Genomic DNA, 18,852 nt, shown 5'->3' on the forward strand with positions numbered 1-18,852 from the left:
TAAAGAGCATTAAAGAGGAGCTTCCAATTCAGTATTGGGGACACATTAATTCCTTCTATCTACCTCACACAATTAATTCCATTCCACACCTCACCCTTCTTCCATTTCAAAACACCATCCAAAATTAAAAGTTTAGATGGTGTTTTGAAAATGATAATAATAACTCTTTTCACGTGAAATTTCCCACTGAAATAACATCCTAACATTCAATCCCCTTCACTTCAATTTATGGATTTGTTTTCAGGAATGAATTTGGGTTTTCTCTTTGGTCTTTATTGGCATTCCCATATTTTAGGAATCTTATCATACATATTATTACTTTTTTTTTCTTTTAATTAGTGGGTCAATTAAGTGCTTCAGAATTTTCACTCCAATAACTCCAAATTTAAATAATCGCAACTTTGATCATCATTAGCCGATAATAGTAATAATTATATGATTGAATCTGAGTTAAAAGAAAAAGAAAAAGAAATGAAGAAATTGAATTAATCCAAGGGAGTGGGAGAATGGGAAGGGGAAGGGGAAGTAGTTTCCTTGGTGCCAAGATTGTGCTTGTTGTTATGCATCCAAACCTTAAGAACTCTCCTCTTCACTCCAATCTCTTCACACAATTGTTGCACCACACTCTCCTCTTCCTTCTGAATCTTCCATCCAACTTTCTCTGCAAACCTCAGCATCCTCTCCTTCTGCTCCCCAGTGAACTTCGTTCGGAATCGCTTCTTGTTTGTCATTTGCCCCGAGTACGCCCTCACCCCTGCTGCCTCCTCCTGCTCCTCACCGCCCCCGCCCCCGCCAAGCATGTTGTACGGCATTATCAAGTGGTGGGGTTGTGCTGTCATTGCTCTGGATGATAGGAACGCCGCCCCCGCCGCAGTTGGGTAGGCGAACGTGGTGGTCTCAGGCATGGCGATCATGTTCTTACCGCCAACGAGAAGCTTGCGGCCGAGGAGGGGGTGGTCGATCTCTTTTCGATGGAAGTTTCTATGGCAGTTGCACGCGGAGCATGTGAGTGCTTCAATAGAGCCTTCTTCTCCACTAGGCATGAACTCGCCGCAGCCATCCGTGGCATTTCCTCCCATGGAGGCAGCATGGTTTTTGAGGCACTCTTTGTATTTGACATGCTTCTTGTTATTGTTGCTGTTGTTGTTGTTATTACGGTGGAGATCTATTTCCATGTGGAAGGGTGGGAGTGGATTGCCGCCATTGACCGCAGATGCGGCGGCAATAATGTGGTTGCAGGTGGCAGAGGGGTCATGGTGGTGGTGGCCGCCATAGCGAGCATTTAAAGGGATGGGAATGGGAGGATGTTCAGTAGTCTGCTCCATTATGACTACTAATGGAGAGGGTTTATTTAGGAGAAGAAGAAAGAAGAGAGAGCTATGGTTATGAAGATATGGTGAAGGAAGGCAGTTCTAAATAAGTAAGAGTTTATAGCCAGTCATACACACAACTAGGAGCTTTTCTTTTCTTTATTTTTTTTTTTAATGAAAAAAGAAAAGAAAAGAAAAGTTTTTTAACCGACAGAGTGGAGAACACAGCACAAGACAAGGATGTAATGAGCTAATTAATTAGAAGAAAACCAGACATGAGTTGAGAAGAGAGATAAAAAGAAAGGATGAGATGAGGATGTTTTTTGAAGCAAACCTCAACACATCCATTCATATCTTCACAAATTACCAATATAATATTATATTTGTGTTGAAACCCTCTTTCATCTCATTTATTTATACGTTTAATTATGCATTCTCGAGCCTTTGACCTAGAAAGAAAGGACCATACCTCGTCTCCTCCCGTTGCCTCAACTACACTTGCCAATTTCAAACACTAAAAAAATATAAAAAGCTATAAAAAGTTATGGTCCCTCATCATCATCTTTCTTTTGTGGTTTCTTCTAGAGAGATTACATTAAGATTCAAATTCACTTTATTCTTTTATTATCCATTGGTTGCCTTTTAAATGTTCCACCCCCAAACACTGTTAACTACAGGCATAAAGATGCAGATATTCTTTTAAAAAAAAATTTGTTACATATAAGTGCTTACCTTTGATTTTCATCGCTTCATAATTGTTGAGATTTGGACACAAGAGAAAGACAGAAATAATGTCCCGATTAAGGGGTTTTATGAGAGGTTAAATGAGGTGGGTGGGTGGCCATACAAAATTCTTCTAATAAGTGGATATTGTTTGGTGGGTCTATTTTGAATCTTATACTTTTCTTTCATAATAATCAAGGTGTTGTGTCTTTCCCAACTTTCCCAAACTAATCTCTCTCTCTCCAAACATGCATTATTCTCTACTCTTCTACTAATTACTTGTGCAACAAAAACTATATCATCTTCTTGAAACAATCTTCAAGCAAACCCAACTAGTTAACATCCATCTCCAGTTCCCATTTCTCTCATGTTATATAATAATATAAAGAACTCCCTCTTTTTGAGTTCAAACCTTCCAATTGCAGTCCAAAATTAGGAAAACCTATGTGATTTGATGCGTTGATAAAAGCAAATAGCAATGCATTATTCCATTGAAAAAGCAAAAAGAAAGAGAGGAATGCATATGCATATCAAGGGAACATTCTCTGTTGAATATGGGCTTTGGTTAAAGAGCTATAAGCCACGTGAGTGCATCCAATTAGCTTCACCTAACTCTCCATTCTTGGAGATTCAAAGCATGCAAATGGGCCATTATTACTCATTTTGCCCATTTGCCTAAAGTAAAAGACTACCTTTCCTTTTACTTGTTTTGCCTTTAGTATATATTCTCAAATCCATACCCTTTTTCTTGATATGCAGGAAACAAATTTAAACAATGAAGCTTTGGATAATGCATTGAAGAGTTAATCTACTCATTTGCTTAAGGATGAGTTTGGAATTCCTTTTGACAGAGTGAAAATGATCTTGAACGATCAAAATTTTCTTTTCAAATTGTTTATAGTATTTGGTTGTATGGTCAACAAAGATAATTTGAATATTCTAAAAAAGCACTTTAAAGTGCTTTTAGAAGGTGTGCTCTGCTTGAACATGCTTTCTAAGTCATTCTAGACTCATTTTACATGTGTATATCTTTCTACAATCAATCATATAAAAAAGATAATTAAGAAAAAGTACCTTGTATTCTATCTTCCCATCTTGAAGGCTATTTTGGTAATCAGCTTTGTTTCTTAAACTTGAACGTCATGCAGTCTTTATTACATCTTCAATGCTATTCTGAATGTTAAGCCAAATTTGAAAAACAGAAACAAGATATGAGTTCAACTAACGATGGATTTGGATAGATTTAAAAAAATAAAAATGTGTACTAAAATATAAAGAACATTAGAAGAGATTGTTATTCTACAAACCTTATCCACCATCCAGTTAACTGCTGGTTCTTATAAATAAGCTGAAAATAAATCTTAAATAGAAGAAATCTCAACTGACTATATACAACAGATCCAATTCAAAGGATACCATGGTATGCCAAAACTATCTCTACATCACAGTAAGATATTAATTTCATTTTAAAACAAAAATCCTCTTGAGGTATGGTGATATCAGGAGAAACTCTAATCTATGTCACAATCTTTAGTCCATACTAATTCTTACAACAAAAGGCTTCAGCCTTTAAAATACAGTTTCCTGAATTCATCATTGGTTTTTGGCTTCTCATCCTCTTGTTCTGCGGTCCTTGGTTTATCTGCTGTCCAACCAAGTGCTCTCACATTCCTAGGCACTGCGAACGTGTTCTTTCCCTTAAGCTCAACTTTGTTCCCTCCGTCCTTCCTCTCATTAGGTGGTTGCTCATTGGCTTTCCGAGGCTTTGCAGAACTTACTGACTCGGATGTCTTGCCTCCACTAGCTCGATCCGTAGTGTGGCCTCCCCCTACAAGTGAAGGTAATCAGAGACAGAATTCTTAGCTTTTGTCTCATTCAGAGGGATGCCAAACTTTGTGATATTACATAATGACAATTATAAAGCTGATGAGAGACAGCACAACAGTATCCCAAATGTCATTACAATCTACCTGACCTAAGCGTTTAGTTTGGTCGTGATCTGACATTTCAGAGAACCATATACTATTACTATGATTGAAGTTATCAATAAAGCATTCCCTATGATTCCCACCAACAGCATACAGATTAGATCATGATAAAGCTGTAAATTTCCAATGACAATATCCCGAATGTGCAATAGAGTTCTAGCTGGCATGCAAATGAGTTCTGACTATGAGACTGATCGATGATGCATTTAATGTAGGGGTGAATCCATCATTATCCATAGCAGAATGCATCCAAACTTTTTGAGTAAATATGAACAGAAAGGTACTTTCTTTATTCAAATAGAAAGGTTGTGAACATAATATAATTTTTCTAATTTGATGACAGTGCATACTCTACTAATCAAACAACTGAAACATACAAATCCTCAGTCTCAGTATGAGCCAGCAGTAAGATACCATTTTCAGAAGCAAAAAGTTCGGCTAACGGGTTGCAAATTGAACCACTTATCCAAAAATAATTCAGTGCAGATAAATTGAACCATTTTCTAATTTAAGTGACGAGGTTGTTGCATGAGAACTTTACTCTAAGCTCAAGTGATTTTAAGTCATGGCCTCTGATAATTTCGAAGCTGATGTAGTGTTGTTATAGATAATACTGTAATTTTCTTTTAGTTGAATATTTTGGTGGTAGTGATTTTTACTGAGTAGTGTTTGCTATCCCCTATATAAAGAAGCGATTTGTTTTTGTTTGCACACATCATTAATATCAATTTCATTTGTAAATAAAATTTCCCTTTGAGGATTTTTTGGGGAACGCTTAGGTTGCATCATTAATATCAATTATTCTCTATAAATAAAAAATCAGGCTTTGAATTCAAACATCATTGATGGTAATTCCATTTGTTAATAAAGATTTTCCCCTTAACGATTTCTGGAGTATTTAGGCTACAACATAATCCAATATTTAACTATTGACAAGCATACCCACATATTTAACTATTGCCGAGCATTTTTCCTGATAAAATGGATATAAGATTTCCAATACTAAAAGGTAAACAAGCATATATTTCCATTCCATTTTTTTGTTCTGAGAAAAACCCTCATATCATATGCTTCTCCCACCCTTTTCGAATAATTTTAAGGCATGTCATTAAGACTTTTAGGCTTTTTACCAAGTGTACCACATTTTGTTAGATTGTTCTAACTATTTGATTGTATGTTATCTAATTTTCATCTTTATTTATTTATTTATCTTTACTTTGTTATACCTTTCTTAGGATCTGACCGTGCAATGCTTATCTTTTTCCCAAGCAACAACTGCTTGTTTTTTGCAACTGCAGCATTGAGATGCGCATCATCAGAGAAATCTACATAAGCTAGTCCCTACAAATAAGAATTCTATCCATCAGTACTACAACAAAAAATCACGCCATCAGTTTACAACCTGTAAGGAGGCTAAGCTCAATCAAAATACTCTTAAAAATGCACATGAACAAGTTAGTGTACTACCTACAGAACAGAAATACATAAAATTACATCCAAAAATAAGAAGTACAATCACAAGTTTAGCAGGGAAAGCTGAAAAAGTGTACAAGACTTCAGATTCTACAAAAAGTAAAAATAATAGGTCACATTAAGCAGAGAAAGAAGAGTAACAAAATAGTCCACGTCCATAAATCATCGTGGACATTTACTATGAGTTATACTTCCTCAATTGGAGGAATGGTTACCATGAATTCATTTGTCTACCAAAAATCATTGTTTTCCCCTTCGTTTCATGATTTTTCATTTCTACCTCTCTTTCTTCTGTTTCTTTCAATTTTGGTCACGGTATTATGCCTAAAATGTAAACACGGGATAACAAAGAGTATAACGTTGATCCACCTTCACTAACACAATTTCTTGAATTAGACATCAACTAATATAAACAAAGGCACTAATAGTGCTTTCATCCTATCTATGAAAACAAGAGCATAGAAGTCGCTGACAGGCAGGGTAGTTGACTTGCTCTTCATACTCCCGTATGTTTTTCTTTCTTTCTTTCTATTCTTTTGCCAAGTAGAAGGACTTGCGTAACCCCTGGCTCAAACCCACTTGTTAGAGCCGTGAGCTGGTTACTACTTTAAGTCGAAGGTGGGAAAGGGGTAATGGTTAGTGTCTGAAAAAGTAAGAAACAAAATGTGGATTCATGTTTTAAGTGTTGAGTCATTAGAGCTATAGCACAGGATGTGTGTGAAATAGTGTGGATACATCAACTTTAGGTTTCAGTAATACCACGCCAACTAAATTGCAGTGTGATAATCAAGTTGCATTTCCATTGCGTCTAATCTAATATTTCATGAGAAGACTAAACATATTGAAATGAATTGTCATTTCATTTGTGAGAAAATACAACAAAAGTTAGTGTTTACAGGATATGTGAAGATTGGAGAACAATTAGGACATATCCTTATCAAAGCTTCAGATGAAGAAAGAATAAACCATCTTTGCAACCAGCCAGGCATAATTGACATATTTGCTCCAGTTTGAGAGGGAGCGTTATAATATATGTTATTATGTACAGTTGTTCTTTATTGTAATTGTAAATTCCTTTAGTTTAGGTTCTCCTCTATGCCCATATATATATATATATATATATATATATATATATATATATATATATATATATATATATATATATATATATATATATATATAAGTATTTTTCTCAATACAAGTGTATTTTAAGTATTTTCCCCAATACTAGTACATAGGTATTCCATGGAAAACGTTTATGTCCTTCCAAACACACAAATACACCGGAAACCAATTCTCGACCATCCTCTATCAAACTATAAGAAGCAAGCATTCGGACTTACCAAAAAAATCACAGTATGCAATTAGTAAGAACTTTTCATCAAGTACTATAACAAGACAATAAATGAAAGGAAATATGTGGAGAGAAGAAGAGAGCGGACCCGTGATTTTCCAGTAAACTTATCATGCAATATTCGAATTGCAACAACTCCACCAACATCTTGGAAAAAATCCCGCAAGTGTTCATAAGTAGCCTGCCAGGTTGTAATGAAGCAACATAAATTATGTGTTCATCTATGAGAATGCTGAGCGTGAATTAAAATCAGATGGGCACTTTCAGAAATAACTTGCCTTGAGGTTGAGGTTGGAGACGAATGCAGTGCATTGGTCATTATACACTTTCCCTTTTTCCTGTACAAAATCTTTCATTTGCTGGTCACTTGTATCATCAGGTTTTTTAGCTTTTGCTTTGCTGTTTCCTGTTTGGCCATCTAAGCTTTGTAATTGAGCTTTACCCTTCTCATTAACCTTCTTTGGTCCATGTGCAGCATCTTTTAGTCTCTTAGCAGGAGACTCTACATCGGGTGCATCGCCACCCAATTTTCGCTTACCATGTTCACTCGGCTTAGCAGGATTTTCTGACTCATCCATCTGTAACTTATATGACTTTAACTCTTCTAGACGAGGATTAACCTAAGATAAGGAAATCATCCAGCAGAATGTATTAGTGGTCCATTGAAGAAACAAGCATTTGAAGAATTAGTAGCTTCATAAATAACAATGGGAGCACTTGCGGAACTACTACTAATTCTCCAGATGATATAATTTTCATCCAACTACATCAGTTGGTTACTATGCATGGTGCTTCTTGTGTCCTCAACTTCAGAATTTTCTTTCCACATCAACAAAAAAATATAATAATAATAATAATAATTAATTGTACCCCAAGACCATGGTGTAATGAAATTCAAAATAACGACTCTTTTACCAATGAGAAACTGAACTTTCCATAAACATTGTAAAAAGAACAAAAGCAGGTTCCAAATGTTATACGCACTTCCTTTTCATGGATCAAATATCAACAGAACTGGCAAAGTGTAAAAGAAGTGTACCTTTCGAGCAGCATGATCGAAATCTTCAAGACTACCAAATTCCCTCTCAAAACGCAACCATGAATGGCATATATCCTGAACATTTTTTTTTTCTTTTTTAAGAAACTGAAGATAACATCTAATCCACTATTGGATAATGAGAAAAAGGATTGATTCCAAATTAAAGCTTTCTACATTTTACCCCAAAAAAGTGTGTTATGAGTTAAACTATGGGACATAGTATTGGTCTCGAGTCCCATAGTTTTTAGAGGGAAATCCCGTGATATATTAGTATCTATCCAATTGGCGACAGGTATGTAACTTGCAACAAAAATGGAAAAGGAAAAAGAATTTCAATGAAGATTATGTCACCCAGTAGAAGAAATTTTACCTCTGAACCACTCCCTGGAAATCTTTTGCTGTAACATCTCTTATATATGGATCTGGCATTATTTATATGGTTTGACTCGATTTCCATCGCTATGTAACCCTCCCATGCTGCCAATAACGAGCCACTGCAAATGAAGCAGCAACAGGAAAACAAATGATTTCCAGAAAAGGAAAAAGAGAGGGGAAAAAAAGCGTTTCATAATGGGGTAGCATGGAAGCAAGAGAGTGCGTTTCATAAAGGCAATGAAGAAAACCTGATCTTAAGCAGACTTTCCCAAACTCCACGGGCAGCAACTAGATCTTTTCCTAAGTTTATCTCTAAACGGGCCCAATAAGCATACAAACGCACTAAATCTTCTGAATTCTTTAGGTGTGGTGACAAGTAATCTGATGCACGCTATGAATAAAATCACTAAGCGTTAGTATTCAAGTGAACGTCTATCTAAATTGACTTATTAAAAGAAGTAGAAATATCCTTCATCATCTTCATCGCACTAATGTGGTAAGAGACCTTAGAAGAATTAAAATAGGGTAAGAATGATGATTAGTAGAAAAAATTCTGCCTATTATGAACTTTGAGATGGATGATAGTTCCACCACCATCTTATATTTTTTATTTTCAAAAAATAAGATTAAAAAATTGATTAAATAAATAAATAAGGAGAACATACACAAGGATAAGCGATTTTACAGGAATCAATAGCAAAAGCCTTAGAAATTGGTATTGGAATTCTTTTTAATTTTTTGATGAATGGAAGTACAAAAGATCATACCATAAAACCAGGTCGCCTCAATATTGATGTTTAGTTATTTTTAAATTAAAATAACAATAAATATATTAAAATTATATAATTTTATATGAAAATAATGACATTTATATATATTCACTACTTTAAATAAATAAATTTTAAAATATTTAATATTTGTATTAATTATGTAATGGAAATGTTAGGAGTAAGTGTACTCCCTGTCCCCCCTCCCTTGAAAAAAATAAGGGAAAGTTTTTTCCTCCATCCCCAACCCTAACCTTATTCTAAATAAGGATCCCCACTCCATTTGGAGTACGACTCCACAGAGAATTTTGTTGACATCCCTATTATATTGAAATATTTTAAGAAATAATATTAACAACGCAGTTGATATGAGGGGTGGAGACATTCAATATAAGGAAATTGGTGATCAAGAGTTAAACAGGAGATGGAATCTAAGAACAAGGAAAAAAAAATATGGGAAACCTGAAAGGTCTCTTTAATCAACGAATATCCCAACACATCCTCAAGCTCAACAGCAGATGAGATTCTTCGCCTCAAGCCATCAATTCGTGTAAGAAACAAATCCAAGTACTACAACAAGGTCAAATATGAAATATCATCAAACTGAAATGAAATTTTCAAACCTTAATTCTCATTTGTGAATTCATCCCAGGCAAACTTTTAGAATGCTAATTTTAATTTGACTTTTGCTTTTTAACTTGACCTGAGAACGCTAATTAATAATAGTAATGTAAGTGGGGATCCTTTTATATTGTAATTTATTTATTCAATGAAATCATTTTTTATCAAATAAAAGATAATAATGATATAAGTACATCCCCCTACAACTACAAGCCCATTCTCTTGAGGAAGTACTATAGACCAACTATATAGGAACCAATATTAGATTGCCCAATGGAAATGAGAACAATTAGGCATATATCCAAAAATAATAATAATAATAATAATAATACCTCATACAAGGTTGAGAATGAGCACAGCACGGATTTCTCAAAGACCTGTATCATCAAGAAAAACAATTCTGATCTCAAGTTGGGTAGAAGTAAAACTTACTATATTATCAGTAAGTCTCTCTGTACACAAACAGAAATAGAAAATATAAATACAAAAGTAAGGTACAAACTGTAGCGGTAAGATGCCATCCATCTAATCACTACAATTTCATTTATGATGGAAAATCAGAGTTTTATTATGAAATATAGTGCAATGACCCAAAAATAGTAGTGACATTAAGTTATTAAATTATTTATTCAATACAGTTTGGGTAGTTAAATTTATTGTTCTATCTAAATTAAATATCTACTTTTTATAAAGGAAACAATGACATCAAATATTCAACAAAATAGGAGTAACACATTCTAAAGGCCTTCGGAATGAGGATTCCCTAAGCCTAAACGGAGGATCAAAAAACAGAAGGTCCTCATCTAGATTGATGATCATTCACCATCTGTGTATTACAAAAAGAATTGTGTAAAACACTCCATTTAGAGGCAGTAAACTGTACACTTAGACACACACACACACACACACAAAAAAAAAAAAAAAAAAAACAGAAACGAAAAAAATTGCTTGAGGAAGATTTATCTGAAAATAATCTGCTGTTTCTTTTTTTTCCATAACGCCCACAAACGAGCTGACAAGCATTTGACCACAAAATCTTTGTTTTCTCTATAAAGACCAGCCTAAGAGAAGCTCATAAAGCCCATCGACTATACTTTTAGGGGAACACCAAACCAAATAGAATGTATTCAGGATGAAACTGTAAGAAAAAGGGCAATGAGGGATGTATGGAATTCTCACTTATGTATACTTTCATTTATTCATTCAAGTCATCAGGAAGAGTGGAATCTAATGTATGCTCTCTCCTTTTTCTTCGTTCATTCTCTTCACCGTTCTTAGCCTTCATCCATCTTAGTGTTCATCCCTTTTAGCCTTCTTATCGGTCAAAATTCAAGTTGTGCTTAAGGATCATTCAGAATATGAGGTCTATCAGTTGTAGGTTGAAATAATGCATTTTTCATAAATCTTTTAGGCTAGGATTTTTTCACGATTAAGAAAAAAAATGGTTCTCGTCTTTGCTCCAGTGTTGCTCATCATAAGAAACTTCTTTGATTTGAGGAAGCTTTAGTTGACCTTATGCAGTGTCCATTAACATCACATTTCTTTCGGCTAAGAATGAGTTTGAAATTTTTTGATTATGTAAGAAGATGGATCGTTTCGGCTGGATTCTCGAATGTTTTGTTATAAAACCTTCTAGCGATAGATCAGTAGTTATGGTTCCAGTTGGGAACAATAAAAGAGGCTGGTTGGTTTTATGGGAAATGATTTGTGATGCAGTGGTAAATTGTTTGGATGAGTGTAATGATCATAATGAAGTTTCATGTGCTGAGTTGGTTAAAAGAAACTTTTGTCTTATTCTAGTCTCTAGATATTTCACTCAATGCCATTGGATCAAAAAAGAAGAAGATTCAAAAGATTGGATTATAGAGGCAAATGAAGTAGTCTTACAAATTTTAGTAATTTATTTGTGTTTCCCTGCTCACTGTAAATAAATTTTGGCGAGAGATTTTCTTGAACCAAATGTGAAATAATAATCTTGTTAAATGAAATCAGACCAAACAATATTTAACAGAACTGCTCCAGAGAAAGGGTGTGGTTGTCAAAACTTACGGAAGCAATTTCACCCTCAGAAGCATGAGCACGTTCCAAAGCAAGCAAATACTGGACCCAAAGATCACCTATCCATGGGCAATTCCTAGTCGCCCTAGAGTAAACATTCCTCACAATATTGCTCACCTGAAAACCCAAACCTCATGTATAATTATATGTTAAGATATATCCATAGTTCATAGGAAACTGGAAAGGAGAAACCTTCAAAGTTTTGTCCATGTAACGGGTATAATCAAGCCACAGATCAACCACCACTGGAAAATCAGCAACTGCACGCTCAAACAGAACTTGTACCCTTGCGGGATCTCCAGCAGATTGTTCAAATTTCAGGTAAATCTGAAGAAATTAAAGAATTATATTAAAGCTCCAAAAAGTCTGTTTCGCATAATAAAATGTAAATGCAACATACAATGTACTGGTGAAGTCTTTCAGTATCAGTTAAATCCTGTTTTGATATTTGTTCTTCGAATTGAACACGGGCATTATACATATCCAATGCTCTTTGATAGGCTGAGGCAACTTGAGAAGGAACCCCATCCGAGTCATTAGATTTCTCATCAAGAATGCAGCCTTGTTTCACTTCCATCTCCCATGCCTTATAGGCCTCAAGCGTTGAATTCATGTTAGATAGAGGAAGTGACAACTGACGATGGAAAATGCTTCGGATTAGCTGGACTTGTTTTTCTTTCGCCTACAGAAAAATATGCAACTCTGACCATCAGTACAATTTCTATCCAAGTTAAAATTAATTTCCTTGATCATCCACAACAGAAAAAAAAAATATTTATGAAAAAATAAGAAACTTGCCATACATGAGATACTACCCTTAATGTATTCAAGGAACAAGGATCAACAAAAAGATGTGCTCCTTTGCGATGACTTTTGGTTGCTTTTGCCGTTTCCAATTGGAGTGCACATACAAAAACGTAGCAAATGACTTTCTTTTTTTTTTTTTTTTTTTTTTTTGTGTGTGTGTGTGTGTGTGTGTGTAAGAAATTGAACTTTTATTGAGAAAAAAGGAAGAGAATACAAGGACATACAAAAATATTATTAAAAAAAACAAACAAACAAAAAGGAAGTTCCAAGTGCTACACAAAGGGACTTCAATCCAAAAAAACAATAAATTTATATAGCTCTGAGCCATATAATTAAGTTACATCGTAAATGAGACACCTCATAGAAGATGACCAAAAACATAAAAAATAAAAATAAAAAAAGGAAAGAGGTTCGGACCTGAGTATCGGTTTCGTCAATGCTTTGATATATGGATTTCTCAAATTCTCTATATGCTTCCCATAATTTTTCAGCCTCAGTAAAATGCAAACCAGCAGCTGTGAGAGCACGTTCAAATAAATCTCTAGCCTTTTTAATTCTAGAAGTTGCACGATCTCGCACCATTGGATCATATTCTTGAACAAAATTTAGGTAGTCACACCAAAGAGAAACTGACTGCATAACATAGTGAAAGTTAACCATCTCACATAATCATGTGCTACAAAACAAAATCTGAAAACATCATGACACCGTACAATTTCAAAATATTGTCATCCTGAATAAAAGAAAATTACAAAGCAAACTATTGTCCTCAAACTTGAAAATGATTCGTTTTATACATTGAAAGTAGAAACTCATGCAGAAAGCTGAGTTACATAGCCAACCATCTTTATTGTCAAGGCAACTAATTAATAGACCAAAAAGTAAAAGTACAATTTTCAGCTTAAGAGTCCAAGCTATAATTTGTTAAATCCGACAATGTATAAAATATATTGATTATAATATGGGGTTCCAGATACGTGTAGGAAGAAAAGGACATGTGGTGAAACAATTGGCTTGCAGTAGCTATAAAACTGCTAATATGCTAGCATTTGTTAGTCTAACATGTAACATCTCTCGTAATACCAAAAGCTAATCTCCAAATGGCAGCCGATACAAACCAGATAATCAAACACCCCTCGCTCATATAGCCTCTCAATTGCAGCAACATCCTCTGGTCTGCAAAGGCAACGAGAAAAACGAGAGTAAAATTAATTCATAACCGACTACTAGCAAGAAAAGGGTTAACAGAAATCCAAAACCCTCTCACAATGAAATAGGGTTGAAGATTCAAGAGCTTGTTAGAAGTTTGAAATTGACAGCTCTATAATGAATTTAAGGAGCAACAACTTCAGAAACTTCTGCACCACCGGAAAAGAAATAACGGGACATCTAAATAGGTAAAATAGACGAGATTACCCAGTACTGATAGACGCTTCGTCTTTGGCCCATTCCTGCCACATTGAAGGGGTTAAAGGGAACATCTCACTCATTGCTTCCCTTGCTTTCCTCAGGTTGTCGATGTCGCCAACTTTCCTCAAAAGTTTTATATACTTGAAGAAGTGGGGATGAGCGAGCATAAAAAACAAGTAACGCATAAACTTAGTGTATGCAGAAGTGAAGGGGAGAAATGATGGGAAGAAGCATTAAAGAGAGTAGAGAAAAATTACTTGGACATGGGCATCGTAGTTGGAAGGGTTGGAGGAGAGCTCAGATTGAAGGGTCTGGAGTTGGAGCTTCCGGTCGGATTCGTCGACTTCGGAATCAGAGTCGGAGGAAGAAGAATCGGAGGCGGGGGAAGTGGGGTTCTGGGGAAGGTCGGGCATTGGGTCATCTCCATTGACCAAATTTTCGTCGTCCGAATTGGTCGAAAGCGGAAGTTGGGCGTTGATTGCATCCATGGCGTCGGACGTAGAGGAGGCGGAAATGAACAGTCTGGTGTTGCAAAGGAGCAGAAGTGAAGCAGTGCCTCCGCCGTAGCAGGTTTTGGGATAAAATATATTTAGTTGAATTGTAAAAAAAATACATATATATATATATATATATATATATATTTCCAAACAAAAAAGTTAAAAAAGTAACGTTATTGGTGAGTTTAGATGAAAAAGTTGTTTCATTTCACAAAATGAAATCCAAAGAAAATAAAACTGAGAGACAGAAAAAATAAAAAAATAAAAAAAGAAATTGAAGGCGGTCCAAAAGTATCGGCCATCGTTTCCGGAGGCACCTTCCTTTTCCAACGCCCATTCCTCTGTTCCCCCGAACCGCATAAATAAATACTCCTTCCCCTCTCTTCCCTCCGCTTCCCCCTCAACCCTCCTCCTTCTCCCATGCCTTTTCTTCCTCGCCTTTCCACCTAAATGCTCTTCTTCTTCGCCGGTATCTTCTTCTTTCTTTCTTTATTTCTTTCTTTCTTTCTTTCTGCATTTTCTGCGCTTGGATTCGCCTCACTCTTCCGCCTCTCCTCCATTTTTGTACAATTCCTTGTCTTTATTATAATTCTTCATCCATTCCATTTCCGACATTGTAAAACACGTTTTCCTCAAATTCGAATTTTAACCTCACCGTTTCCTGTTGTCTTGACCCTTTTTTTTTCCTCCTTTATTGTCAATCAGGTAATATCATCATTGTTGTTCCCTTGCGTTGCATTGCATTGCAACCTTCTTACAGACTTTGATTCTGGTTTTGAATCTCAATGTGAGGAACGAATGGTGAGAGGGAATTTTAGTCTCTTGTACGTGATTTGATGAATCAAATGGATCCTACTCTGATTATTATTGTTTCTTTATTTGTTGGTTGTATGGAGCATGCTTGTGTTTCTCTTTCTTTCTTCTTGCTATAGTACAGCCTTTCCTTTTATTTCCTCTACTTGATTTTCTACTTTGAGCTTTTTACTATTTTAGTTTGTGTTAGTGTCATTCAAAACTATTCTATTACCGGCGATTTCAACTTCTAGGTAGTGGTGTTCTGATGAGAATTGTGTTTCTGGAATTAGACACAGCGAGTTCTGTCCTGGGGTTCTGTTCAATTGTGGTGAACGTCTAGAAATGGATGAAAACGGTGGGATCAAGTTGACTGGAATCCGCCAGATTGTGAGGCTGAAAGAGACTCTCCAACACTGGCAAGGCGTCACAATTAACCCGATATCCAAAGCCGCAGCCCATGAAAATCAAAGCCAAAATCTAAATCAAAATAATGGGATCCTTTCACCAGCAATCAACAAAAGGCTGACGAATGTTTTGTGTTGTGATTCGGATGAGGAGAGCTGCCAGAGCCCTGAACATCCACCCGACGTCCCAAAAGGGTACTTGGCTGTTTATGTTGGGCCGGAGCTTCGGAGGTTCATCATTCCCACTAGCTATCTTAGCCATTCGGTGTTCAAGGTGTTGCTGGAAAAGGCAGAGGAGGAGTTTGGATTTGATCATAGCGGCGGCCTCACATTCCCATGCGAGATCGAGACCTTCAAATACCTTCTCAAGTGCATGGAAAGCCAGCACAAGGATCATCCTGATGACCACACCCCAGGTAATAAATTGTATTTGTATACACACCCATTTGGTTTGCAAAGCTGATAGTTGTTGACTTTGATATGAATTCCATTAGTATTATGACATGAATAACATGCTTCTTGTTATGGACTTCGGTTGCAGCTGGGAGTTCCTTAACCATGGAAGGATAAAAAAAAAATGGTTGTGATCCACAGCAGAGGGGGCGCTGTTTGCAAAGGCAGATGGATGTGTGTGTGCCTGCCACACATGAGATATGTTGTGAAATTGAAGTGTTGTGGTTTTGGTTTTGGTTTTGGTTTTGGTTTGGAGTCAGAAAAATTAGGGATGTGTTTAAGTAGTAGTTAGAAAAGTGGAGGATTAATGTACCGTTTGGTTTGGTTTGGTTTGCTTTGTTTTTGCTTTTGCTTTTGCTTTTGTTTTTGGGAATACCCTCTCAGGGGAGATGTGAACTTCCATTTGCTTCCCTGTATTTGAATGTGAAGCACATGATTGTTTGACCACACAATATGGATTTGTTTCTTTTCCAAATATTCTCATCACTATCCATGTGGGGTTGCCTTTCGTGTCTTCCTCTTCCTCTTCCTTCCAACCCGGAATCCCAAACAACAGATCTCTGCCAACTCATCATACTCTGCTGCTTTCATATCAAACACAAACATGATATGAATGATTGCATATTAATTTACTCCATCATCCATCCCTAACATGGCGATCCCTTAACTTATAAATTACTTATTCTATATATAATTATTGATGTAGAACATATTTTTATATATAAATATAGGGAAAATTCATCAATATCAACATTGCCCACAAAAAAAAAAAAAAAAAAAAAAAAAAAAAGATGAAAACTATTAATCCCAACTCAATTTTATCACCAGGACATTTCTAATCCCATGAAAAGCAGGTCCAAGCAGAAGAGATTTGTTTCTGTAACATTCTCATTATCTGGTGTATGGATAAATAAGATATGGGTTGAAGAGGAATTGACGTTAATCTTTGCTAACATGGATAATAGTAGTGTGAAAGAGAAGGGAATACTCACAATTTCTGTACAAAGAAACGTGCACCATAGTATCAACAGGGGCAAAGAGGAGGGAGCTAGGGCTTTTATTTTTCTTTCTTTTCTGCCTAAAATAGTATGGGCTTGGGCTGAATTCAGATTTTGATTTTAACGAAATTTAAGATTTTTTCTTTTAATCCCGTAAAAGTAAGAAAACAATGGTCCAGTTCAATTACCTTCACATCAATGTCAAAATCTTGGAGAAAAAATTATAAATAAATAAAAAAAACGTCAATTTTATCGCACATTTATAAGATGCGCCACTCTGACTTTCCACATGCCCATGGCATTGGCAGCCACACAAGAGATTCAATGCATCCAATGCCCCTTTCCTTCTACCTCCTCCTCTCAACCAATAATACCTTAACAACACCATTCAATTATGCTTTATTTTATTTATCGTCCAATCAACTTTACTAACACGTGTCTTTTTTCATTTTTACATTTTAATTTTAATTTTCTATACGATTCATATGTTGTGATCGTTTTCTTTAATTAATAGAAATTGTACTCAAGCTCGATGCCTCACCGTCTTACCATTGAACTCCACTAATCTTTGAATTAGAACGTGAGCTCTAGCCTCTTATCATAACGATATAGCCAACATTTGCCATGGTTCGATTCTTACAAAAGTTTCACCCAACGTTAAAAACAAAATATCTCAAGGTGTCCCATAATCTAAAGTATTAGAGGTAGATCTTTAAAGTGTCTATAAATTGAAACATAAATCATAAACAAGTTCGTCTTAAAGAAAATGATGAATTTAGTAATCAAAATTGTCTCTTCAAATAAAGAAAATTCTACAATGTCGAGACACTGTAGATAAAAAAAAAAAAAAACTTTAGCCCCACACGTTTTAAACATCTAAACGCTTGTGGACTACATGAACATGCTACTAGCATTAATGAGCGAGGATTAAATTCACAACTTGAGGTTCAAGAGATTTATGGTTGACCCTCCAAAAAGCTCCTCCTCCTAGATCTCTTTAGTTTTGATCAATGTTATTGAGTTGTATTCGCGAGATGAAACATGATTGCAGTTTGGAAATACTAGAGGTATGCATTGTTGGATTTGACCGTTACGAGATAGATTTTTATATGTCACAGAGATAGATTTTTAGATGTGACAGATATTAGTGTGACAGTTTAAAGAGTGATATTACAAATGCATCTAGAAATAATAATTTAATTGGTAGTGATTTGACTCTCAATTTTTTTGTTTATTTTTTTAAATAGAAGTTATATTACAAAAGGAAAATAATTAAAAAAAAAAAAAGATTTAAAAATAATTTGTAATAAAAATAAATAGAAAATTGAGGAGATTGGAAGGGATAAGAATGGATAGTAGGATAAATAGAGGAGAGTGGAAAGAGGAAGGCAAAAGCGTAAATAAGGAAAGAAGGGATGGCGAAAGAAGCAAGAAAAAAGAAGAGAGAGAGAGCATAAATAATTAATAGCAAAATAAAAAAAAATAAAAAAATAAAAAAATAAAAAAGAAAAATGAGAGAATTTGGGAGAGAGGAGTTTAGGGAAGAAGGTGTTGAGAGCATAGGAAGACTAAGGAATTGATGTATCCCTTTCGGGGCGCCCCCTTCTCATCTGTTCCTCTTATTTTTTTAATTAATTATTTAATTAACAATCATCATTTTTTTTTAAATATTAAAATAAATAAATAAAGCAACTTGTTGTATTCCCGACTCCGGTCTTCCTTCCAGTTTGACGCGGGCACACAGTCAAGCACCCATTGCTCTCTCTCTCTCTCTCTCTCT

General features: G+C 35.4%; 2 protein-coding genes and 1 pseudogene across 9 annotated transcripts; 1 reads left to right on the forward strand and 2 right to left on the reverse strand.

Moving 5' to 3' along the window:
• Positions 1-411: 411 nt before the first annotated feature.
• LOC111800912 (zinc-finger homeodomain protein 4 pseudogene) lies at positions 412-2,833 on the reverse strand (annotated as a pseudogene).
• A 544-nt stretch (positions 2,834-3,377) lies between these two features.
• Positions 3,378-14,517, reverse strand: EMB140 (EMBRYO DEFECTIVE 140). The gene is made up of 16 exons (XM_023683898.2): positions 14,183-14,517; positions 13,932-14,065; positions 13,634-13,691; positions 12,933-13,148; positions 12,109-12,390; positions 11,901-12,035; positions 11,700-11,825; positions 9,983-10,027; positions 9,492-9,599; positions 8,511-8,653; positions 8,258-8,381; positions 7,888-7,962; positions 7,127-7,468; positions 6,937-7,029; positions 5,248-5,362; positions 3,378-3,861 (listed from the first exon to the last, which is right to left on the reverse strand). Exons 1-16 carry the CDS (start codon positions 14,411-14,413, stop codon positions 3,596-3,598), a joined length of 2,493 nt encoding a protein of 830 aa, XP_023539666.2. The 5' UTR covers positions 14,414-14,517; the 3' UTR covers positions 3,378-3,595.
• Positions 14,518-14,594: 77 nt separating this feature from the next.
• Positions 14,595-16,582, forward strand: LOC111800282 (uncharacterized). Of its 8 annotated transcripts, none has more exons than XM_087126204.1 (4): positions 14,595-14,986; positions 15,128-15,246; positions 15,508-16,037; positions 16,163-16,582. In XM_087126204.1, the coding sequence occupies exons 1-4, from the start codon at positions 14,873-14,875 to the stop codon at positions 16,189-16,191; spliced, it is 792 nt and encodes a 263-aa protein (XP_086982330.1). In that variant the 5' UTR covers positions 14,595-14,872; the 3' UTR covers positions 16,192-16,582. The 8 variants fall into 8 exon arrangements, with proteins under 8 accessions (XP_086982330.1, XP_023539667.1, XP_023539669.1 ...); XM_023683899.2 differs by having other exon boundaries at positions 14,595-14,891; XM_023683901.2 differs by having other exon boundaries at positions 14,595-14,891; positions 15,128-15,223; positions 15,469-16,037.
• Positions 16,583-18,852: the final 2,270 nt, after the last annotated feature.

This window comes from Cucurbita pepo, chromosome 8 (assembly GCF_057944985.1).
Source record: "Cucurbita pepo subsp. pepo isolate OVF chromosome 8, ASM5794498v1, whole genome shotgun sequence".
NCBI classification, from domain to species: Eukaryota; Viridiplantae; Streptophyta; class Magnoliopsida; order Cucurbitales; family Cucurbitaceae; genus Cucurbita; species Cucurbita pepo.